General features: G+C 43.3%; 1 protein-coding gene across 7 annotated transcripts in view; it reads right to left on the bottom strand.

Moving 5' to 3' along the window:
• CFAP54 (cilia and flagella associated protein 54) overlaps window positions 1–25,097 on the bottom strand; it is a 221,250-nt gene extending 196,153 nt beyond the window's left edge. For all 7 annotated transcript variants that reach the window (XM_019545081.1, XM_019545083.1, XM_019545088.1 and 4 more), the window contains exons 1-7: window positions 24,997–25,097; window positions 16,714–16,860; window positions 12,457–12,628; window positions 10,558–10,616; window positions 2,557–2,700; window positions 1,825–1,938; window positions 1,628–1,729 (exon numbers count right to left, since the gene is read on the bottom strand). In XM_019545081.1, coding sequence (XP_019400626.1) covers window positions 1,628–1,729; window positions 1,825–1,938; window positions 2,557–2,700; window positions 10,558–10,616; window positions 12,457–12,628; window positions 16,714–16,860; window positions 24,997–25,095 — 837 coding nt within the window. In that variant the 5' untranslated portion in view covers window positions 25,096–25,097. The remainder of the gene's footprint in view (window positions 1–1,627; window positions 1,730–1,824; window positions 1,939–2,556; window positions 2,701–10,557; window positions 10,617–12,456; window positions 12,629–16,713; window positions 16,861–24,996) is intronic.
• Between the last annotated feature and the right edge of the window lie 368 nt (window positions 25,098–25,465).

Below are 25,465 nucleotides of genomic sequence, written 5' to 3'. Positions count from 1 at the left end.
GCCCTCCTCTGGACCCTCTCCATGCTGTCGACATCCCTCTTGAAGTGTGGCGCCCAGAACTGGATGCAGTACTCCAGTTGCGGCCTGACCAGTGCCGCATAGAGGGGGACATAGGCAAGGCTTTTTGGGTAAACGTGATATCTTTTATTAGACCACCTAGCTAGTTGGAAAACTTGCTCTTTGCAAGCTTTTGGGCACAAATTCTTCCCTCACTAAACTAATTTGTAATTCCTCTCCTAATGGATCACTTGACTCTGACAGTTAAAATGTTGGCTATGAAGTGCAAATTGGGAAAAACAATTATCTCCCTCAAAGGCTAGTTTATACTTTGCACTAATTTCTCTAGGCCATGAAATCCTGTGGAGGCACAAGCAATCTCTGAAAAGTATATTTAAGAAGGTTTCAGAAGAGTTATGCAATGCAAATGCAAAAATCTGCTGTAGCTTTTGTTGGATGTAGAACTGAATCTTTAATGTAATTAAACACAAGAGAGGTATATTCAAGGGCCATACACCTGCGATGAACTCAACAAGGGTAGGTTTTTTTAATTATTTAGATTATTTTTAAATACTGTAGCCTTGTTGCTCTTTTACAAGAACCATTTATCCTGCATAAGTAACTCACACAATCACTAACAAGAACCAACCCTAAATAATCCAATATGGACTATATTTCCTATTAAAGTACCATATTTACTCACATGCAAAATGACTTTGTATTTAATACAACCCCCCATGTATACTTAGATTCTATACATGGAAAATTATAAATCTGTTATCATTTGCCATGTACAGAATCTAGTGGAAGGTCATCTTAAATTTGCCCCCCCCCCACTGCTATGACAGGAAAAGTAGAGGCAGGGACAAGGGGAAGACCCCCTTCCCTTGCTCCCCCATCTCCCCCTACGTTTGCCCCCCACCCAGTACCTAAACCCTGCTGCCTGCACCCTCATGTCAGTGCCTGCCCTCTGCCCCCCACCCACCTCTGGTCCCTATCATTTCCTTGCCTGTGCCTATCACCCTTCCTCTCCCCACCACTTACCTTCCAGGGCAGTCAGCAGGAATGGCATCCCCAGCCTAACCCAGGCTAGCCACAGAGAAGCAGTGGTGGCTCCCAGCAAGGCTGGAAGGACCAGAGCTGGAGCAGAAGACAAGTGGGCAGGGAGCAGCTGTGGTGCGGGAGGCTGTATGGTCTCCCCAGTGCTCTCCCCGAGCCACACACACAGGGTCTCCCCCTTTCCCCTCCCACACTCTGGCCTCCCCCACACTCCCCTGACTGCAGGCCCCCTTTCTCATCAAACAAGTGAGAGCTGAAGCCAGAGTTGAACCCCTGCCTGCCACAGGCTGGTACTCGAAACCAAGACAGAGTTTTATTTTCCCTGTACTAAGTGAGGGGGGGAAAACCTCATCCTGAATTCGAGTACATACAGTAATTATTATGAGTCTTCTCCCTCAAAACGCTTCTGAGTTTAATTTTAATATTAAAGTTAATAATTTATCTATGAGGCAGAAAAGGGAAAAATATTGTTTTTGAATAATGAACGCTATGTGCCCACGTATGAACTGTAACATATTTAAAAATAATAAATAGATAAAAAGGAAGAGAGTCATAAAAATTCTAAACTTACATGTTGTGCTTCTTTTAAATTAACTCTTAACTTTGGTCGAAAATATCCTTTGGGTTTTCTCCTGGATTCATATACCGACCGCTTGAAAACCATTACTGCCATCTGAATCAGAGAAGTATCTGAGTAAATAACTATTACATATTCTGCTTATTCTGCTTTTTGCACTGCAATTTTTATAAACTATTAGAAGTTTGTACCTTAATAGTGGCCTCTCTAAATACATTTTTTGTTTCTGAAGTTTGTGGTGAAGAACTCGCACTTTCCAGTTGCTTTAGTTCATCAATTTTACTCAGACCACGACGAGCAAATACCTTACAAAATAAAAATGAATAAAAAGCTAATTTATCTATGTAAATAAGGCAACAGCCATAATATTGATCTTAAATTTTGTTGCCTATTTACCAAATTTACTTGAATTCAACATGGGGAGCACATTGTGGATTCAAATACAAAGGTGGGTAGCAGGGCCAGCAACTGCTGTGGCTCCAACTCCAGCCCTGGGCCCAGCAACCACTTGTCCCCCAACTCCACCTTCCCCTAGCAGCCCTTGCCCCACCACCTCTACCACTTACCATCAGCTGTGGCTCTGGCTCCATGTCCTTCCACGCACAGAGCACATAGGAGCACCAGCCCCTGCCTGACTATGAGCAGTATCCTGTGGCCAAAACCACACATGCTTCATGCACAAAAGGGAACGGAGTCCGAGCCATGTCTGACAGTAAGCAGCAGGAGATAGGAAGGAACAGAGGATGAAGGTGGGCAGGGGGCAGCAGCTAAGAGAGGCAGGCAGGCAGGGGACAAAGGCTGCAGGGAGCAGAGGCTACGGGAAGAAACAGAGGCATAGGCAGTGTGGAGACTGAATATTGAAATAATTAATCCTTTTGTCGTTTGATTGAAAATTCAAGTGTAAGAGCGATAAATAAGGCTACCTCTCCATGGATGCTGGCTCGGCAGTCATAGTAACACTGACAAACTGCTGTGTAAAGAGTGGTTCTCCATGTCAAATAGTGTACAGATAGAAGTGGGACTGATGATTCCATGCATACACTGGCCCATAATAAATATTCCAGAACCTGTATTGAGGAAAACCAATTACTATTAAACATTATAAAGCAACCAGTAAAATGTACATGTTATACATGTAGTGCTACAGTAGCCTTTGTACCACTACCAGTTGCTAGCATGCAGATTTCTAGGGGTATGTCTCTGCTAAAAAGGTGTTCCCAGGACTTGAAGGGCCCAATTTTGTGTGGGAATTCCCAGGATGTGCAAGACCAGACCCTTGAAGCCCTGGGAGACCATGCTGCCCATGGTCCCACAGCATCAACAGACAACGTGCGTTTCACCCAATAAAGCAGATCAGCCATGCTAGGACATATCCCGTCATTTGGGAACATCAATTTCTAGCCTCTGTACAGTTAGTTACATGTAGCACTACAGGAGGTTCCTTAGACACCCAACACCCCAGAGACGGAAGGAAGGACGAAGTAGGAAATTGATCATTCCAATTCATGGAAAAATATACATTGATTTGAACACTGAGAGAATAAGTTCTTTATGACTAAACCAACAAATTACTGTACAGTTCTTAAGAAGTGATGAACACACTGCACTCCACTATCCGAAATAGAGCATAGAGATGCAGGCCTCTCTCTTGACCTAAGTAATTCTCCTAAAATTTTATTTAGCTTGATTTCTACAGAATGACACCTCAGTATTTAACTATATTTTCCCCTTGCATTCACTTCGAAGTACTGAAAAAAAATTGGCCCCAAATACAGTTAATTCACAGAACTGGTTGCTTCTATTATTAGCCTGATAATGTTTCTTCAGAAGTCAGGAAGAAAAGTCCATGTCATGTGTAATATAAGCCACACTGGCATAGGAAAGTAGAAATAGGTATGAGGTCGCTTCTGATTTCAGTACTAGTATGTTCATATCTCTGCTACTTTACTATTATTAACAGGCATGGATTTATTCTTAAGTACAGACTGAAATAAACTAGTAATTGGATTCAGGTGGATTCAAGGGCTGTTCTATTGAAGGTTAGGCAAAAACTCAATGCTATTGAAGTACTCAATGTAAAAACTGTAAAAATGTCCAGAGAATAACTTCTGAGATATTCATGAGAAATGAACTTTCAGCAATAAAACATCAAACCACTGGGTGTCACTGAAGCTCTACTTTAAAAGCAGCAAAAGGATCATTCCTTTCATATAAACAAATAGCTGTAAATGCTGATTTATGTCCTAATTTAAATAGCATATAATAAACTATCCAAACAACAGCTTGTCTTTAGGAGTGTAGCTGGTATTACTGTTATTTCCTCAATTATTAAACACAGTTACAATGTATAGTTTGGTTTTGGAGGGCAGCAGGTAGCAGGGGGCAGGGAAGTGTTGTCCACAGGGATGGTACAAACATCTGTCTAAAAAAATCTGGTTTGGGGTTTTTTTTTTAATTTATGACTATGTATTATTAAATTATGGATATCTTAAATATACGTCTATCAATATAAACCCAAATGGCCATATTCTCAGCTTCTCACCTAGTGAAATGCAAAGTAAAGCTATAAGGTAGAGCTACAAAAAGTACAACAGTTTACATAGTGTGGAAGACTGACTGAGTCCTCCCAAAATAAAACTGCCACCTCTCATGTTGGACCAGAAAATCTCCTTAAACTCACCTGCCATGACTTTGATGGAAACAAGAACAAATCAAAGGTAAATACACTCCTGTGAGATGAGGTTGGCGTTAGTTCTGTAACTCACAAGATTGGTTCCACTTCGCAGGGCTCCACCATCCCCATATCCTGCCCACACCCACCAGATGTTAGGATTTCACTTGCATCAGTTCTCCATTGTGCGAGTCTCAGTCCCTGGGCTTCCTTGATCCATCTCTAGGTGACCGGTTTCTTTTCCTTGGTCGCTTGCCCCATTCTTCCCTGCACAGGTCCCAAGCCAAACATCTCGCAGTTCATCCCAACCTTTATCTTTCAGGGTCGAGTCAAATTAGGGCAACGCCCCAAGCTCACATAAGCACTTGGCTCCGTCTCTTCTTCCCTCCAGATCCCTGGAATGGCTGCTTGCACCCGCAGGATTCAGACTCACTGGCTTGGATGCCACAGCCACTTCTGCAGGTAAGTCAGTCTTCAGAACTCTCTCGAGACCCCTTGGTTGATCCCTTGTGATAGTCTCCCCGTGTTCGCTCGGGTTCCCTCTGAGGTAGTTTCCCCACTCCTAATGACACCAACTGCCTGGTCAGCTTCCTTTTAAATCCCTGCACTGAAATCTCTTCTTCCCTCTAGATCCCCGGACTGGCTGCCTGCACCTGCTGGACTTGGACGCCATAGCTGTTTTGTCTCCCTGCTTCTGCAGGTAAGTCAGTCTTCAGGACTCTCTCCTGAGTCCCCTTAGTCATCTCCCCATGTTCCCTCAGGTTTCCTCTGGGATAGTTTCCCCACTCTGATTGACACTAACTGCCTAGTCAGCTTCCTTTTAAATCCCCACACCGATCAGCTGTGAGGCCAGCTGCAGTATTCCATTCACTGCCCGGCCAGCTCTCCCAGCTGATTGTGCTAATTACCATGCAGGGCTCTCAGCATGGCTTTTTCCTGGGTCAGGCTCTTTGGCACGGTAAATCTCTCTTTGTTCTTTTGGCAGCGCATGACAGAGTGGACTTCTCACCCTGTCACACACCTTCCTCCTAGTGAAAAATCACTTTGTGGAATCCTAGCTGCAGCTGGGCCATCACTCTCATAGATTCATAGATTATAGAGTTGGAACAGACCCAATGGATCATTGTGTCCGACGCCCTGTCCCTGGCAGGAAAGAAGACCAAGGTCAGACCACCCCAGCCAGGTGATTGTCAAGCCTCCTCTTGAAGACCTCCAAGCTAGATGATAGCACCACCTCTCTTGGAAGCCCACTCCAGACTCTGGCCACTCTTACTGTAAAAAAATGTCTTCCTAATGTCTAACTTAAATCTACTCTCCACTAGTTTCCACCCATTATTCCTAGTTACTCCCTGAGGCGCTCTGGTAAATAGCACATCCCCAATTCCCTGCTGTCCTCCCCTGATAAACTTCCAGGTGACTACAAGGTCACCCCTTAGCCATCTTTTGTAAAGGCTGAAGACATCCAGATCCCTCAACCTCCCCTCACAGGGTCTTTCACAGAGAGCACTAATCATGCAAGTGGTCCTTCTCTGAACCCTCTCCAGATTCTCTGTGTCCCTCTTGAAGTGCAGTGCCCAAAACTGGACATAGTACTCCAGCACAGTTCTCCTTATCCATTTCCGTCACCACTGGCTATCAAACATCTTTCAGTCTTAAGAGGAAGTTGGCAGCAATGGTTAGCCATCCAGGTTGGTGCTCTATAGAGAAACAAAAGGGTTGTAGGACCAAAGCCCAGCTCAGTGTAGAGTTTTCGGCCACATATTCTTGATGGGCTATGTTCCACTGCATATTCTTAATGGGCTAATTATTCTTGTCCATTAACCTTTAGAATGAGGCAGCAGCCCCATGCAAACCGAAGGGCACGTGCATGAACTGGTATAGGCCTCAGGGGGTTTCAGATGCAGTCTTCTCTTTGTCCTCAGATGACAGGGGCATCTGCCAGTAGCCTTTTGTCAAATTTAGCGTCGAGATGAATTCGGCTGCTCTATCCCCTCTAGCATTTCTTCTATGTTAGCACTAGAAAAGCACTGAACAAGGAGATGGTGTTTACCTTCCTAAAACTGACAGAGTTGGATGGCCCCATTGTGTTTTGGTACCACCACAAGGGGACTTCTCTAGGGGCTCTGTGATTCCTCAATGATGCCCCAGGCTACCATTTGTTCTAATTCCCACCACACTGGTACGTATAGGGCCTGGGGAAACTGCTCCAGCATTCCCTCACCACTTGCCCTGGGCTAGTTTAATCTGGTGGCAAGTCCCTTTAAGCCTGGCACTTCTGTAAATATATCTTTAAATCTTCTTGCCAGCTATTCCAGTTGTTCCCTCCCTCCTCTGGGTACCTGTGTCCCAATCATGGGGACTGGGTTACCCACTTCTTGGGAATCTCTAGCCCCTGGAGATTCACATGATAAATCTGTTTAACCTTTCACTGCCCTGGCTGGTCCACTTCGTTGTTCATAGGGCCTGCCCTCCTCTGTATCCTGAAAGGACCCTGCCACTTGGAGACCAACTTACTAGTGCAATCCAGCAGCATGACTAAAATCAAATTATCTTCCTGCAATTCTCTCCTTCAGGTGCCCTCATCGTACCTCTACTTCTGACTGGCTTGACTTCTCTAAATAATCTTGGGTGATCTGTCTCACTTTCTCAAGCTGTTCTTGCAACTCTCTAACCTGGCAAGAGCCCTTTCCCTTCCCAGGCTCACTCTCCTTCCAACCCTCACAAACAATATGAAGTAGACCCTGTGGCTTATGTCGTAAATCATTTCAAAGGGAGAACAACGCAAGGAAGCTTGGGGTACCTCCCAGACTGCGAACATAAGAGGGGAAAGACATAGCTCCTACTTCTTAGTGTCTCCTTGCATACTCTTCTTGATCATAGCTTTCAATGTCCGATTGAATCTTTTGACCAGATCATCGGTATGCGGGTGGTACACCAATATTCTTAGGTGACAGATCTTAAAAGCCTCACAAACATCTCCGAGTACTCTGGACATAAAAGTTGTGCCCTGATCAGAGAGTATCTCCTGGGGAATACCCACCCCGGTAATCCATCTAACCAGCTCTTACCTCAAAGTGAGGATAACTTGCCAGTAGCTACGGCCATTCTATCACCCCCTCTGGTTTGGCAATGTACTCTTTGAACACCTGTCGGAAGGCTGATTCTGCTGCTTGTTCTTCCCTGATGTTTTTCCCAATTATCTCCTTCAAATTGATGCCAGGGTAACTGCCCCCTTGGTCCTGGGGTGCAACCCCTCTCCATGGAAGCTGTCTTCTAATCCTTTTCTCTCTCTGGTCCTGGAACTCTCTGCCCCCTTTGGCCCCCAGCTTGATCTAGGGCCTTGTAAAAATACAGCCAGCATCACCCCAATAGCATAGGGCAAGGTAGAGTCCATGCAAAATCCACTGACATCTCTTCAGACCTGTTCATTACAGTCAGCATTAGCCTTTGCCTGGGGTAGGTGTACGATTCCCCGTGTATGCTTATGTCTGTATCCGGCTCACCCACCTGAGATTCAATTACTCCCTCACAAATCACAGTCTGTGCACATCCCAAATCGAGGAAGTCAGGTATGATCACAGAGCCAACCCTGACTTGCCGCTGGTTTTGGGACCCTGCTTGCTCTGTTAAGTCATTTGAAGCTACAATCCATCTGTTCTTCATGCTCTGTCTGGTTCTACGCTCCTTCACCTCTCCATCTCAGGCTCCCATTCCCAGGGCCATCAGTCCCCAGCCTTTTAAGGCACTGTCAGGATATGTGGCCAGAGCCCCTGCACCTAAAGCATATCACTCTGCATTCCACTGGTGGCTTCCCAAACCATGGTACACTCCTTCCATTCTCCAGTTTCTTCACCATCAGCCCCAGCTTAGTATTCTTTCCTTTTTGCTCCAACTTTTTCTGCAGTTGAGAAGACCTCAGTGAGTTTTAGCACTTGCTCCATGTTCTGTGGTTGGTGCCACCTCACCCAACTGTGCGTCTCCTCATCCAGGTCTTTCAGAAACTGTTTAAGTGTAAAAATCTCTATGACTTCCCACAGTCTTTCCGTTAGGTTGGATCCAGTGTCCTATGGTGTCTCAGTATCTAGGCCAGGATCCTGGGATGTTTTTCATCCTGCTTCTTAGGGGTGCAGAAATGCTGTCTGTAAAGCTCGGGGCATATTTCCACCCTATATAGGATGATGACCTTCTTCACTGCTGCATAATCATTGGCATCAGCCTAAGAGAGCACCCTATATGCTGCTTGGGACTCGTCAATCAGTAAGGGCCCAAGCAAGGAGGCCCACCTGGCCAGATCCCATCTGGACGCAATAGTTGTTCTCTCGAATGCCTCTAGGTAGTCCTCAGTGTCATCCTCTGCTGTCATCTTGGGGACCCGGAATTTCTCAGAAGCACCCAGCACTGCTGCTTGTTGAGTTCCTATTTTTTCCACTCGGCTCTTGTTGTCAGCTGAGTACTGACATTCTCACTTCCACCTCCTGTGCCCTGATCTGGACTAACTCCTCCAGTTGTACTTGCCAGGCCTGCATTAATTTACACCATGACTTGGTGGGCCTGTTGCCAGTCTTTCAGCACAGCCAACCCCAGGCAAGTCAAGGTGCCCTCAATTCTTGTACTTTCCGCTAGGATAAGGTACTCCGCACCTGGCCAGTTCTCTTAGTATCCAGACAATAAACCACTTTGGAAGACTAAACATGTCCTTCCAAAGTAAAACTGCTGCCTCTCATGTTGGACGAGACAGTCTCCTTAAACTCACCCACCATAACTGTGATGGAAACAGGAAGGAATCAAAGATGAATACACTTCTATGAGATGAGGTTGGCGTTAGTTCTGTAACTCAGAAGGTTGGCTCCACTTTGCAGAGCTCCACCACCCCATACCCTGCCCATACCCACCAAATGTTAGGATTTCACTTGCATCAGTTCTTCACTGTGGGAGTCTCAGTCCCTGGGCTTCTTTGATCCATCTCTAAGTGACCGGTTTCTTTTCCCCCAGTCACTTGCCCCACTCTTCTCTGCTCAGGTCCCAAGCCAACCACTTCACAGTTCATTCCAACCTTTATCTTTCAGGATTGTCAAACTGGGGCAATGCCCCAAGCTCACATAAGCACTTGGCTCTGTCTCTTCTTCCCTCCAGATCCCTGGAATGGCTGCTTGCACCCGTCGGATTCAGACTCATTGGCTTGGACGCCACAGCTGTCTTGTCTCCCCACTTCTGCAAGTATGTCAGTCTTCAGGACTCTCTCCTGAGTCCCCTTGGTTGATCCCTCATGGTAGTCTCCCTGTGTTCCCTCAGGTTCCCTCTAAGGTAGTTTCCCCACTCTGAATGACACTGACTGCCTGGTTGGCTTCCTTTTAAATCCCCGTACTGATCAGCTGTAAGGCCAGCCGCAGCATTCTGTTCACTGCCTGGCCAGCTCTCCCACCTCATTGTGCTAATTACCACCTGGGGCTCTTGGCATGGCTTGTCCCTGGGTCAGGCTTTTCAGCATGGTAAGTATCCTTTTGTTCTTTTGGCAGCAGGGTGGTTTTCTCACCTTATCGTGCACAGCCTGAGGATTTGACACAAAATATTCAGTAGTGTACACAACTGAAATGATTCTTCATCTGGGCTGTCCAATGAAGGCCTTGAAAACTACAGACTCAGGCCTCTGTCCTCCTCAGAAGGCCATTGTAGGAAGCTTGTTCTAGCATTTTATGGTCACGGACTATTTTGGGATGAATGCCTAATAGCAAAATAAATAGGAACTGAAGTTTGGTACAGCAATCATTAACTCTTTTTAACAATTCTTTTCTTTGGATTGAAATAGTCCATTAAATGTAAAATAAATGAAATAAAACTTCTACAAGGTCAAATTTAATTGAGCCAAATCCTAAAGGGACTTGGAAAAATTCTACTCTAACAGATGGATACTTCATGGCAGCCTGACCCATCAGGCCATAACAGTAGGGACTCACATCCACAGTTGTAATCTGCAAAGGACCATTGGGGAATACTAGTCAGTTGTTTCAGACCTTCTACACTGGTCCCTCTGGATCCCAAACTTTTTCTTCCCATTGTGCAGGGACTGTAGGTGCTATTCCTGTTAGGGCTAACAGAGGAGATAACACAGAATTTACAAATTACAACAAAATACAAATACAAATACATTTCCTGTTCTCCAGTAAAATAACATTGCTGTAAAGCAGAATAATTTTTAGCTACAACATTGTAGGCACATTAAACACAAAAAAACTTCTAGTTTGTCTTGCCTTACCTTAACAGACTGACCTATGCTCATCAAATGTCTGCATATGGTGTAAATATAAATTGTACCTAATAAAAATAAGATAAAAATCAATATATACAAAAATGCACAATTCCAATATTTCAAAATGAAAACATCACCATAAACATAGTTTTAAAATAAGAATTTTAACATAATTATACTTAAAACAGACTAAACCACTCAAATTTTTGTGCAATAACAACCTCAACAGTAAAATACATAGAAAAACAGGTTCATAAGAAATAATATATTTCTGGAGTCTAAAATGACTGTATTGACCATTCTAGGTTAAATGAAAAACTGAACATTAGCATATTTAAAGTATCAAAGTGACTTAGAAGCTGAAGTCCTACTGATAAACAATGGGACTTGTCCTCCTCAATCACAAAGGTGCATCTGAAAACCTCACCCAGGAAGTGTAGCAAATGACTTGTGTACTAAAACTTTGAATACCAAAGACTTAGACAAGCAATTAACACTCCAGGGTTTATATTACTTTACAGAAAGGGACTTCAATTGCACAGTGAGGCATCACATTGAAAAAAAAAAAAATCAATGCATCTAGAAGGGTTTTATTATCCCAATAAGCTTCAATTTAGTATATGTTAGTGGAATACTAATCTGCACCTCATATGTGTAATGAGGCATAAACACTTGTTGTCTATGGAGCTGTAGAAGGGGCAGGTATCTAGAAGGAATTATGCTGGAGTCCAGGTTTCCTCCTGAAGTGTTTCCTACCAGTTGGAAAAAGCAGTTGTTTGCTGAAGCTGTGCTAAGGAGATGGACCTATCGGCCCCAAGCATAGTCAGTGGGACCAAGAATAGAAGACATATATACAATTTACTGCATTTATCACATTTTTGCAACTAAGACTGAGAAATGTAGTTTGTAGTAGCCCCAACAGATGCAAGATGTCAGAATTGCAAGCCTATTTACATGCCTAAAAGAGGAGGAAGATTTCAGCATAGCACCACTACCAATTTAAAAAAAAACGTTTCCTACAAGTAATCTTACATGATGGGATGGGGTACCTCAGGTGCTAAAGCATGTATACAGTTGGCAGCCCAGAGGTCAGAGAAGTGCTCACAGTGGGCCTGTCAGATTCAATCAATCCACTAATTCTGCTAAATATCTTGTCACAAGGAAGGAAGGAATTATATATTTCAACAATTTATGACAGCAGCAGCAGAGAACTATCCAGGCTTTGGAGCAGGAGAAACAGAATTTGTACTCCTTTTAAAACAAAAGTCTAATATTTTGCTTCATGATATAAGAATCCTTAATACAGCTACCTATATATTTCCATTCATGTGATTTAAATATAGTCAGGTCTGTACCCCAAATTTAAAATTGGGTACATATGGAATCAAATGCTTGATCTATAATGGTTTCCATTTTTAAAGGAATGTTAATCATTACATTCAAAGAATCCCATAAAAATATACAAACTTTTTATAAATTCAAACATTTGTAAATTCATTTCTCATTTCCTACACTTCAGAATTACAATCCCTTTGTGCAAAAAATCCTCATTTACAGAAACATTTTTAAATAAAAACAATAACCTATATGTGATTCTCATATCAGCATTTAACTAGAAATGCTTTCCTTATAGTCTGTCAGAACTCATTGTATAAGTATACTCAAAACACTCTGAAAAGACTATTTCTTTTATACAGGTCTATCACAAAAATGCAAGCTCATGAAAAATGTGAAACCTAGTCATCATGAATTTCAAAATATCATTTCACTGAGAAAAAAAATACTTTTACAATTAAAAAGTAACTAAAACTATCACTCAGATGTTTTGCTGCTGTTGCAGAAGTATGAAATTTCATTTCAAAGGCATACTTTACAGAGAAAATGTAAACAAAACATCCGACATACCATTATAGATAAGCCAGCACAAAGACTCTTGAGGTAAAGCCACCTGCATAATAAGCCGTAAGGAGGACAAGAGACTGAAACATGTCTGCAGGGATTCTTGATTCTGGAGATTTCTATCACTGCCGCATACCATCTGATAAATGCAAATATTCCTTTCTTGCAAAGCATGGAACTAAAATATATGGGAACAGTTATAAAATACAAATTAAATATGTATTTTTAAAAATAGGCTATCAGCTTTTGCCTTAATAAACAACAACAAACCATGAATGAGAAAAGATGAAGTATACTATAATGTGACCATTACAGGTACAAGAAAACTGAAAAAATGCTCTTATATTGAATGACTTACTACTGTGTTGTGACAAGAGTTGCCTATACATATGCTCGGAAATGGCGGGTGGGGATTTCATTACAGTGGTTCCCAGAGACTCTAATTAAAATGGCTCACCGCCACATGTATTAAGCCCCTCTACATTTCAAAATGGCTGTGGGATGTTTTAACTAAAGCTCATTTGACAAGCTTATTCTGGAAAATTTGCAGCACCAAAAATCCTAGCAAGAGCAAAAAAAATACAGTCGTTCTAACTTGCAGCTGACCCCTCTCCCAACAATCCCAGATCTGAGTAACCCAGGACTTCTAAAGGGGGTGTGCAGCTTCTGATCCATTCCTCCCAGTCACCAGAGAAGTGAAGTAGCCTCTGTTCCCCACAAATTCCCTGGCCTAGACCATGGTCACCTCAGTCTGGAAAAGGTTCAAGGTGCCTTTCTATACCTCACAACAGCTGATCCCAGTAATGGTGCAGCTGCTGCTTCCCCGCCTCCCCCAGACAGTGGTCACCCCAGTCTATAGAAGGCTGGGAGAGAGCAGCAGCAGCTGGATCCCTCCCAAGCACAGGAAGAGTCCAGTTGTAGGGAAAAGCCCTCAAGACCACATGTCCCTTTAATCTGAGAAAAGTGCAAGACAAGCTTTAGCCAGACTCTTTCTGTGTTCAAAGGAATCTACCCGTTGCTCCTTCTCGAGTCTTTCCCCAGATCAGAGTCCCGCTTTCTCGGGAAGGCTCCGGGACAGGGCAGCAGTAGCTCAACTTCTCCCCGATCAAGAAAAGTCAAACCATGTGGAAGTGACACCATCTTCCCCAAACCACAGGGGAGATCTTCCATGTGTCAAGGTGGAAGATCTTTCTCATGGATGAGGCATGTTTCCTCTGGGAGAAAATGAATGAATTAATATCTATACACTGGCAATTTTTTTTACCCAGAGAGCAGCAATTCTCCCAGTAGAAATGTAACATCTGCTCATGGCCATATGAGCCCAGATGACCCCATCACCACCAAGTAAGGAAACCAGAGAGGACAAATGGTTTAGTATACACCAGTCTTGTGAGAAATCCACTAAAATAATGATATCTGAAACTATTAATTTTTTCATTGGCCCACTCTGTACTGCCACCCCTCTTCCTTCTGACAGCGCACTAATGCCATATTCACAAGGAATGGGAAGAGCCACAAGACGCTGGCAGAGCACAAACACAAGACATCCATATGCATTGCTTTCACCTTAACATTGCCTCTTACTAATGTAAAGTCCACTAAACTTAAGTTCTGTGTTAAGGAATTCATTTCCACATCTGAGCTCTCAAGGGAACATAACAGCCAATCAGTATACTGGAATATGGAACAGGCTTCTAAATTAGGCACTCTTCATTATAAAACCAGGACAAATGACAGATGTAAGGGAGATGGACAGAAACTCAGCCAAAGTCCCAGGTTAAGCAAAGGAAACTCTCTTCAGAACTTCAGATGCATTTTAAAAGTATAAAACCAACCCAAAAACAGGCTAAGGAAGTTTCTGACCTCATTACTTTCAGGAGGCTGAACAATCTTTAAAACACAAAAACAAATCCTATAAACAGTAACTCTTCTGTCACCAAAGCTTCTATCCTAACTTGTAAGCAACTTGCCCCCTTCTTTCTGCTCCCTGAAAAATTCTATTTAGTGCAATAAGGAAATACCCCAAACTAGCTCTGGAATCAAAAGTAATGTAGGCATGTTAGCTCAGTGCTGTCAGGGCTAATAAGGCCTGTTCTTCAACAAAGCTAATTACAGGTTTATCTCGCTTTACCTTGTACATGCGTTCCTGTAAAACATGCATAACTCAAATTCGCATAAAGGGAACCCACTTTACAATGTAACAAATAAGGATATGTTCCAAGACCTCAACTGTACTGACCCCCAGACCCACTTCTACCACTTTTACAAGACAATTTTGGTACTCACCAACACCAGACAGTACCCTGTGCTTCTGTGTACTATCATAATAGAGATGGCAACTACAGAAACACATGTTACAGACAACGAGCGTGGAGCACAGATTCACTCAGGAGACTATATTTTCGTGCGTGTCACTCCCACAATGCACTGCACAAAGCAGCTGGCTGCAGGCTTCCACCACACCGATCTCATAAGAGTGAGAGCAGAAGAACCAAGGAGGTGATTCTTCTGCTCTACTCAGCACTAATGAGACTGCAGCTGGAGTACTGCATCCAGTCCTGGGCACACTTTAACAAAGACACGGACAAGCTTGAAAGAGTCCAATGAAGAGCCACCCATATAATCAGAGTCTTACACAGCAAGCCGTACGAGGAAAGGCTGAGGGATCTGGGAGTCTTCAGCCAGAAGAAAAGAAGGTTGAGAGGGGACCTGGTAGCAGCTTACCACTACACTAGGGGAGTACATCAAGGGTTCAGTGAACACATGTTCACCAGGGCACCTAAGGGGAAAACTAGGAGTAATGGCCATGAACTCCTGGAAAACCGATTCAGGCTCAGCATTAGGAAAATCTTCACAGTGACGGTGTCCAGACTGTGGAATAAGCTCCCTCCAGAGGTGGTGTAATCACCTACCTTTGAAATCTTCAAGAGGAGACTAGATAGTCACCTTGGTGGGGTCACCTGACCCCCCCAGTTACCTTTCCTGCTTGGTGCAGGGGACAGGACCCGATGATCTTCCAAGGTCCCTTCCAGCCTTACAATATATGAATTTACCTCGCATATAACAAATTTTTGGTATAAAGAGGGTCATCACATAAAAGCAAAATCACATGTACAGAACCCGCATAAAGCGAGGAAAACCTGTAATGTGCATGCAACACCAAATTAACACAGCTATTTACTTCTGGTTCAACAGTGATCACATGCAGGGCTGACTTGAAAACCTCTGCACAGCACTGCCTTATACAATATATATATTATTTTGTAATACACACACACACACACACACACACACACACACACACACTCTCTAAAGCTATTACCTTTAGGAATCTCAGTCACCATCTGTACCTGATGATCTCAAATGCAAGTAGAAAAGCTGCAGCTTTCCCAGTTATCCTGAAGCCCAGGCAGAAAAGAAATATGCTGGCACTTAATCTCAAAGTACCCATAGCTTTATCTTGTTTAGCAGAGCCTCTCAACAAAACCACAGAGACAGAATCCATTACATTTACAATACCTTCTCCTACCCCTATATGTAATTCCTTCCCCTTCTACATTGATCTGAAAGAATCTGTCAGAAACTTTTTTTTGCCTAGAGAGATTAATGCAGGAAACATGTTTACATGCTCTGGAGGTCATCTGGCTACCTCACAACCTTTCATCATTTACAGGTGTATTATCATCATTGCTTTTACTCATTTATTTTTATATAATACCCAGAAAATAATGTGTTGATACAAGTGCCAGGTTGCTTTGTTATATGTGATCAGGCAGTCAACACATAGCCTTTTCACAAAAAAATACTGCACAAATTACAGTGAAATGTTCTAACTGTGTTGGCTGTCATATTTTCATAGTTTAGCCATAAACAAACTCTTATACTGAATCAGGTCAGTCATCAACTTTAGTCCATAAACTTTCAAGAGTGGCTAATACCAGGAAAAACCCCACTGCAGAGAGTAATAGAATAGTCTGCTTACAGGAAAATTGTCTTCCTAATCTCAGTTAGTAAGACTTTGGTTTATCCCCCAAAGTATAAGATTTAATATGCTTTCCCAAACACTCTCTCTCTCTCTCTCTCTCTCACTCTAATCCTTACTGTTATAAATCTGGATGTTCTCATCATTTGTTACACTGTCAAATCTATCTCTGAATTGTGCTAAATTTTAAGTCTCAATAACATTATGGCAGAAGTATTTGTCAAAGAGCACCTACTTTGAAACTATAACGTATCTGCTAAAACTCTTGCTTAAGCACCTACCGTAAGTGCAGCATTTTTATCTCTAAAACCGCTTGGAAAAAAGATGGACTTAAATTGATTCACATCTGCTATAACCTCATCAATGTTTATAGAACTGAACTGCTGAAGATACCGTCCATAGCACTGTAGGAGGGCCAATTTATATTCCTGAAAATGAAAGTGAACATATTATTCATACATTTTGCATTTTGTACTTTTATGCCATTGTAAAATGTGCATTATACTTTGCTATATTTATTTTAAAAACATATCAAAATGGCACAATAGCTTGTGATAAAGCAGGCACATCCAGAACAGCATTTAAGAAGTGGCATGCAAATGTTCTGTATTGCAGTGTAGCTTAAAATGCTAAAAGTTAACCAAAGAGGAGTTAGTTTTGTTTTGTTTCGTTTTGGGTCCCACCCCAACCTCCTTCCCACCTCAAGAAACTTGAAAAAAAAAAAAAAAAAATCAGACAGTAGCCCTAAAATATGATCCCAGGACAATGCAATGAATTCAGACTTCCTACAATGTCCTACAGACTGGGAAGGAAGTGATAATGATGTTACAGTTCTCCAAAAAGCATTTCATAAAATATATTTAAGAATTATCCCTGCTTCTCTCTCCCCTCAAGCCCTATTCAGTGGTTACTCTTTTCTCAGAAACAGCAAACTTTAAGAGTTTACAACAAAAAGTACAATACCCTATTTACTAAAATCCAAGACAGTTTTCCCCCCACATATAACACAGGGGGAAACCCCGCATCTTGGATTTAATTATGAGGCTGTGGGTAGGAATGGCAACTGCTCTGGGTCTAGAACCAGGCTGGAGCTACCCCTCCCCCTACCCTCTCCCCTCCCCACAGTCTCTGCCCTACCCCACGTAGCCTTGCCCTCCCCTTCCCCTCTGACACAGCTTTGCACCAGTAGAAGGGAAGAATTTAAGATGACCCCTTAATAATTATATTCTATACATCAAAAATTGTAACAAATTTAGAAATTTTCCATGCATTGGGGGGGTTATCTTAAATTCACAGTTGTCTTGGACTCACGTAAGTACAGTACTTTAGAATAAAAAGGGATGACAACTAACACAACTGAACCAGGAAATGGCATTTAGGTACCAGCACTGGCTAAGAAATCAAGCTGATAAACTGAAAAATATGTAGTCCTCACAAGCAAGACTCTGAGCTGTAGGTTTCATTCAAAAGAAAGTGTTTTGGTTGTCTGATGATCCCTTTTATACCATTTTGTTTCAGAACTGATTCAGATATTTGAGTGACACCTACTGAATCACCAATACCACTTACGGCACCAAGAATTCCTTAAGTATCTGCCATGTTCCTTGACTTGGAGACTATGGACCAAGGTTTTTCAAAACAACATGATATATACAGGCATCTTCAACATCTTTAATGTTTTCTCTCCCTCATATATAATTTGAAAGTACAGGCTACAATCAATCCCATTAAATCTTAAAGTAATTTATTATTTGTTATAGTTTACTTTGAATTAAATATTAAAATAAAGTATGCCCTTCCATAAGTGTTTATGCAGGCTGCTTTAACAAATGAAATCTGAAAGTTTTTTCCAGAATTCTGACAGCTGCAGACACAGGACTTACAGGGCTTGTGCTGAATTGGAAATGAGTAGAAAATGGATTTGCTATTTTATTAAGCAGTTCAACTACCACTCATACTGTGAAATCATCATAAGATGAACATGAAACAGCATGTTTTGCCTGATGATAGTATTTTTTGCAACTGAATATTTGTTAATTATTATTTTAAAAAGTAATGAAAGGCAATATGCTGTGTTATAGTTAGCATTCATCACAAGAATAGTTAGAGGTCATAATATGTTGATGGTGCATGTATGATCCCACTGTATTTGGCACTCTACCATGACATAATAAAGCAATGTTCCATGCCCCAAACAGTTTACAAGCTTAGTACAGCACAAGAGATCATCGGTAGACAGAAACAGAGACTAGGTACAGACATTCAAAAACCCTGAAGCAGAATTGATCTAACTTATGTGGTTTTCTGTAAGTGGTATAGTTTAGATCAGTAGCAAACAGAACACACATTCACCCTTTAATGCAGGGTTGTGGGGAGAAGGGGAACAAATCTAAGACCAGGTTCCACCATTTTCTACACGTGCTGAATTTCTGTTCTGTTATGGGTGTAAGCCAGTTTCCAATCACTTCACAGATTTCATACACATTAGGAGCTGGAAAGGACCTCGTGAGATCATCAGGTCCAGCCCCCTGCCATAGGCGGGAAGTCAGCTGGGATCAAGTGACCCCAGCAAGAAATAAAACCAACAGTTTTTTGAAGGAGTCCAGAGTAGGTGCTTGCACCACCTCTGGGGGGTTTGTTCCAGATCCTGGACACACCCACCATAAAGAACTTTCTTCTTATATTCAGTCTAAAAATCGGCCTTCCTGGAGCTTATGGCCATTAGATCTTGTTATCCCTTGGGGAGCTCTGGTGAACAGGTGTTCTCCCAGGTTCTGATGTACTCCTCTGATGAAGTTGTAGGCTGCCATCAAGTCCCCCCTGAGCCTTCTCCTCTCCAGAGTCCCAAGTCCCTCAGCCTCTCCTCGTATGGCCTTCCCCTCAGGCCTTGGATCATATAAGCGTCTCTCCTCTGGACTCTCTCAAGCTTCTCCACATCCTTCCTGAAGTGGGGGCCCAGTACTGGGCACAGTACTCCAGCAGTGGTCTCACCAGAGCCGAGTCAAGTGGGAGAATGAGTTCCCTGGTTTTGCTTGAGATGCATCGGCAGATGCACGCCAGAGTTTGGTTAGCCTTGCCCATCACCACATCACATTCGTGACTCATATTCATCTTGTGGTCAGTCAAGACCCCCAAGTCTCTTTCAGTCATGGTGCTAGCAAGTGTAGCACTGCTGAGTCTGTAAGTATGTTGAGGGTTCTTCCTACCAAGATGTAGCACCTTGCACTGCTATGTATTAAAGGCCATCTGGTTTTGGTTGGCCCACCTGGAAAGTGTGTCCAAGTTGGCCTGTATTCCCAGCCTGTCCTGCAGTGTGACAGACCTCCCCCATAATTTGATATCGTCTACAAACTTGGCCAGTTCACATCTGACTCCTGAATCTGGATCGTTGATGAAAGTTTTAAAGAGTACTGACCCAAGTACCAACCAAGCCCTGAGGAACTCCACTGGTAACCATGTGCCACGTTGATTTACTCCTTTCAGCTAGTACTCTTTGGGTCTGACCCTGTAGCCAGTTGCCTAGCTATCGGACCGTATGATGAGCAAGGCCACAGTTCCCCATCTTAACCATAAGGACATTATAGGGAACTAGGTCAAAGGCCTTCCTGAAGTCCAGATATATGACGTCCACATCATCTCCTTTGTCCAGGGCATATGTTACCTGGTCATAGAAGGAGATGAGTTTTGTCAGGCAGGACCTTCCAGTAATAAAACTATGTTGGCTGGCATTCAGAAGCTTGCCTTCCATTAGTCTGGCATTGATGGATCCCTTATACCAATAAAAAGTAGTATGTCTGTACCTCATCAGAGAGAGAGAGAGAATATAAGGTAATAGCACTGTTTGGGCAGTATAATGGGGGAAGTCTTATCACACCAGCTAATTAGTTATTAATAAGAATGTTGCCTTATTTCTAAATCTGGAATCTAGGTTCTAGGAGCTGGAAGCTTCTTGGGTGTTGGAAGCATATGGGCAGATAATGGGAACTTCTGGACAAAGGGGCAGCATGAACGTTTGAAGCTGCTAAAACAGGTGAAATGCTGGTGCTTGTCTGGAATGGGGAGCTGGTAGCAGCACAGAAAAAAGCTTAAAATGGTCAGTAATAACTGATATAATTGACTACAGGAGTCAAGAAAATGCTATTCTAGTGGGAAAAAAAAGTCTAATATTCTGTATTCCTTAATCTGCCCCTCATTAAACTCTTTTCTGCCTAGGTTACCACACTCATCACAGCTAAGCACCTTTCAGCTGTTCACCAAACAAAGCAACTAGCATCTGTCACTTGTTTGTTCTTTCATACTTTCCCCAGGGAGAAGAACATGTGCAATGGAATGGTTTGTCTTGGCAAGCTCAAGGAAATGTGACTTGCTCTTAGAGTGGAAGGTCCTTAGCTCATGTGTGAGTTCATTACACAATTTTAAGCTAACCACTAAAATAGCTCGCTCTCTGATATAGGAGATTTCACCCTCATTACAGAACATACTATTTGTGTCAAAAGGAGAAATATTTGCCAGGTACAGACATTACACTTTTACATGTAAAAACGATTGGAAGCTGGTCTATACCTGTAACAGAACAGAATTTTGGCACTCAACACTGGTCTATGCCCATAACAGAAGTTCAGCACACACTGACTGGTTTTAAAATGATGGAACCCAGTCAATATTTGCCCCCCCTCCACCAAAGACTGAGCATGTGTTCAGTTTGCTACTAATCTAAACTAAACCAGTTAACAGAAAACTGCATAACTTGGATCAATTCTGCCTCAGGCTTTTTGATTGTCTGTACCCAACCGTTGTCAGCCACAGTCTTTAGCCTGGAGCTTTAGGGGTGTCTTTTAGCCACTCTAGGCCCCTGTCATTGACCACTCTGAAGACAAGGACAAAATGACTGATTGTGATTAAATATTCTACAGGTAGCTAGTTCAGAGAGTACTCATGGCAGCCTGTGTTGCCAAGAAGACATGTTGCAGCATTCTGTTCCTGTTAGAGTTTACTGTACTTAAGCAACAGCTAAGCAACAGGTAGAAGATGGCTCAGAGGGATGCAGACAAGAATTTTCCCTGCTGTGAAAGAGAGGGTAGTACCTTGACAATTCCCAAACATAGAATTATTTTCTTTCTTAAGATAGTCACAATGTTGGCATTCCTCAAGTCCCCAGGGCTGACGAGAGATCATACGTTCTTTGACATCATTGTATGCCCTAGTGCTTGATGCTGACACATGATGACAGTAGCATACCAGTTGCTGCTGAGTTTAAGACGGACAGTCAGAAGACCTTCATTAACCTCCACAAGAAGCTCAATAAGTTGACTGATGACTTGATTCTTGATGGCAAAGCTGATGCCATGTCCTGGGCTGGTTCCCCTTCCAGATGTAGCTTCTACCCTCTTCTGTCACCTGACCTTCATCTGGTTGTCTTGTTTCACTCAGACCTGCAGCATCAATGTTGTTTCTCACTGGATGGCAGTTCTTCTTTCTGGTATTCATTGTCTTGGTTATCCATCAAGGTGTGAACATTTCATGTTGCAAAAAATCACTGTCTTCGTATGATGTTTTCAACTGCAGAGAGAGTCATCTGCTGAATGCAAATATCCAGCCAGAAGCAGAGAAGATATCCTGTGTTTATGGTAACTTTTCTGGCCCCTTCCCCATGTAGGGTGAGCAGAGAGGATCTTGAATAGGAGTGTTCAGTCATGGTAGCAGCTGCTGAACTGCATCCGTGTCTCAACCTGAGTGCAAGACACCCATCAGGCTACCACTGCCTGCATGCATATTCGTAGCTGGAGACTCCTGGATTCACTAGTCCTGTCTCCGTCACCACTAACCTAACACTGCAGGGCTTTTGGAGGTACCAACAGGAAAGCATGTTGTTTCCTGTGGGAGAAGTCTGCATGTGACTTCATTTAATGTGAAGAAGCTGGTGAATGGAAACAGCAACCACATGATCTTGACAAGCTGGAGATCTGAGCCCAATGACAAAGGACAACAAAAGGAGATCTCCATCTTGATGCAGACTTCTTTCATTTTTACAGCTGTTAAGATCCTGACCATCTTTCACCTGATCTGCCATTGAGGATTCTGGGTTTAGACTGATTTGTCTAAACTAGGGGCCAGCAAAATGGCAAATCCAGCCAGCATCCAGACTCCATTTCCCAGCAGCCCCTGCCCACATCCTTGCATCTGGTTTCCATGGAGACCCCAGTAGCAGTGGCGCAATACAGTATGGGGCCAGAGTTTCCATGGGGACTGCCACAGCAGCACTGGCAAGGCATGCAGCTGGGCAGGGAGCTGCTCCAGAGCCAGGGGCTGGGATCTTGCGGTGGCAACAGAGCGGTCCAGAGCTGGGACAGATCCACAATCTACTGCCTGCATGCCCCTGCCTGAGGTATGCGGGCAACAGACGATTGCAGCTCTGCCTCAGCTCTGGACCATGCTGTCACCGCTGCAAGATCCCAGCCCCAGAGCTGCTCCCCACCCAGCTGCATGCCCTGCCAGCGCTGCTGGAGCTGGAGACTCCATGGAAACCCTGGCTCTGCGCTGTCACCACCTGTACTGGCCCTGGGTGCCGCCTCTCCTAGGGACTCCATGGAAACTGACCACAGTGACAAAGGCAGGGGCAGCTCGGAAATGGAGTCCACCACAGGCCCAATCCAGCCCATGGGCCAGACTCTCCCCACCCCTGGTCTAGACACTCCCCTCGGGCCTGCTCACTATGGGTGACCCTGCCAAGAGTGTGAGACTCCAGGTAATCAGTGGGACACATGTGGGGACACACGTCTCTTCACCACTACAAGGTTTCAGTCTGTGGAAAGGAATCATACCACAGATATTCCCAGAACTGCATACTTATCCTCAACCATGTGTGTGCGAGTGCATGTATGTGTGTGCCCTTGTTGTAGACCTATGATAAAACACAGAAGTTCATTGACGGTTTAGATCTGCCCACAAAAACTATCCTCTCGAGGTAGCATTTTATTGGAGGGGTCAATTAGGCAACTATGTTCTAGCTACTTTCTTCTAATGCACTTACAGCAAATATTTATTGTGAGAAAATGAACTATATACTATAGCTGATAGCTCTAGTCATGTAATATCAAGTCTCCATCCTGAAATCTTTCACAACCACCCCACATCTAAAAACAATATATTGCCTTCTTTTAAGAGACTGATCTAAGACCAGCTAATTACCATATTTACTTGAATCCGAGATTAGTTTTTTTCCTATCAATCAGCATGGGAGAGGGAAGCCTCATCTCGGATTTGAGTACCAACCCAGGGCAGGAGTCAGCTCAGCCCCAGCTTTGGTCCCCTTGCTTGAGGCTGAAGCTGAACCACTGCCTGCTCCAGGACAGAATGGCACATTTGGTGAGGGGTAGGGGAGGCATGTGACTGGGGGGAGACTACAGGGTGGTGGGGGACCCTGCAGCCTAAGCCCCCATCCATTATCCCCCAGCTGCCTGTGCTACTTACCTCTCCACCCCATCTCCCCTACTCCCTGCTCCCCCCTGAAGCCTGCCCTTGCCACTCCTTGCTCCCCCAACCCCTACTCAGCTGCCCCGTCCTCCCTCACCTTCTGCTCTGGCTCCAGTCCCTCCAGCCCTGAGCCAGCCCAGCCAGGAGCTGCCACTGCTTCTCTGGCTAGGTTGGGCTGAGGCTGAATTAGGGCCCCAGAGGAGCAGAGCTGCAGTAAGACACAGGAAAGGCACAGTTGAACAAGGGGTTGGAGAGCAGGCAGCAGAAAGCAGGCACAGAGGACTGAAGCAGGTAGGAGTGGGGCATGAGGTGGTGGGGACAAGCACAGGGGAACACAGGGCAGCGGAGCAAAGGATGTGCTCCTCTGCTCCTCATCCCCGGCCAATGCTTTCCCTGACCCAGCAGTGGGGTGGGGAGGGGTAAATTTAAGAAGACTTTCCACTAACTGGGTTTTATACATGGAGATTTATAACAAGTTTATAATTTTCCATGTATAGAATCCAATTACAGGGAGAGGTTGTCTTAAATTCAAAGTCATTTTCAATTTGGGTAAATACAGTAGTTCCTGCCCTACTATCTCCAAACTGCCTCTGAATCTTGGGTGGAAATTAATTCTTAAAATTCCAGATAACTCCTTTGGGTGGTGAGGCTCCTAAAAGCAAGACTGGAGTAAGCGTGGAAAAAAATCGTCTTTTAGTAGGCCCCAGATCTGTATCCACCGTTACCAGGCCATTATTAGTCATCTGTATTGAAGTCTATGGGTCCCAGTCAGAGATGGCAGGCCCACTGTGCTATTTTTATGCACATATAATGAAAAAGATGTTGAAGTCCTGAGCAAAATGAGATACCATGTGGAAGCCACAAACAGATGGGGGGGAACACAATGCAAAAGTGAGACTGTGTGTATTACCATAAGTGTGATAAGCAACAGACACAATACACCAGCTGTCACTAGAGTTATTCTTGTTAATTTATCTCACATTCAAAACAGTTTCCAGTAAACTATAATTTAAAAAAAAGCTAAAACTGCACAGAAACACACAATGAAACAAATTAGGTATAGAACCTTTTTTAATTTTATATGGACTTACCTTGATCTGAATAAGCAAATCACCAATTTTAAGAAGTTTTTCATTGTAATACCAATCTGGCAGTTGAGGCTTGTATTTGATCCAAATATCAAACAACATATTTGCTCTAAATAGAAACAATGAGATAAAGGTTACAGATTAAACTGACATCAGATTGTCATACCAAGTAAACAAATAATAAAAACTTTATATTGTGTTTGTCATTAAAGATCTCTTTTTTCCAAATGCATACAGAGCACAACAATTTCAAAATAGGTAATTATTAGTAGTGAATTGAACAAGAAACTCAGCCAAGGCATTTCAGGGTTTCAATCTTCTACACTTTTATTATGATAGATTTACATTAGGATAAGTTACCATGTAAGTAATTGACATGTTCCAAGATGAATTATTTTGAAAATGTTCAAACAAGATCATAAGAGGTGCAAAATTCATCCCACTTTCTAACTAGTATAAAAAATTACTGAAA

This window comes from Crocodylus porosus, unplaced genomic scaffold (assembly GCF_001723895.1).
Source record: "Crocodylus porosus isolate Cpor-Errol unplaced genomic scaffold, CroPor_comp1, whole genome shotgun sequence".
NCBI classification, from domain to species: Eukaryota; Metazoa; Chordata; order Crocodylia; family Crocodylidae; genus Crocodylus; species Crocodylus porosus.
Note: the sequence above shows the minus strand (reverse complement) of the source record. Positions and strands in the feature narration are given on the sequence as shown.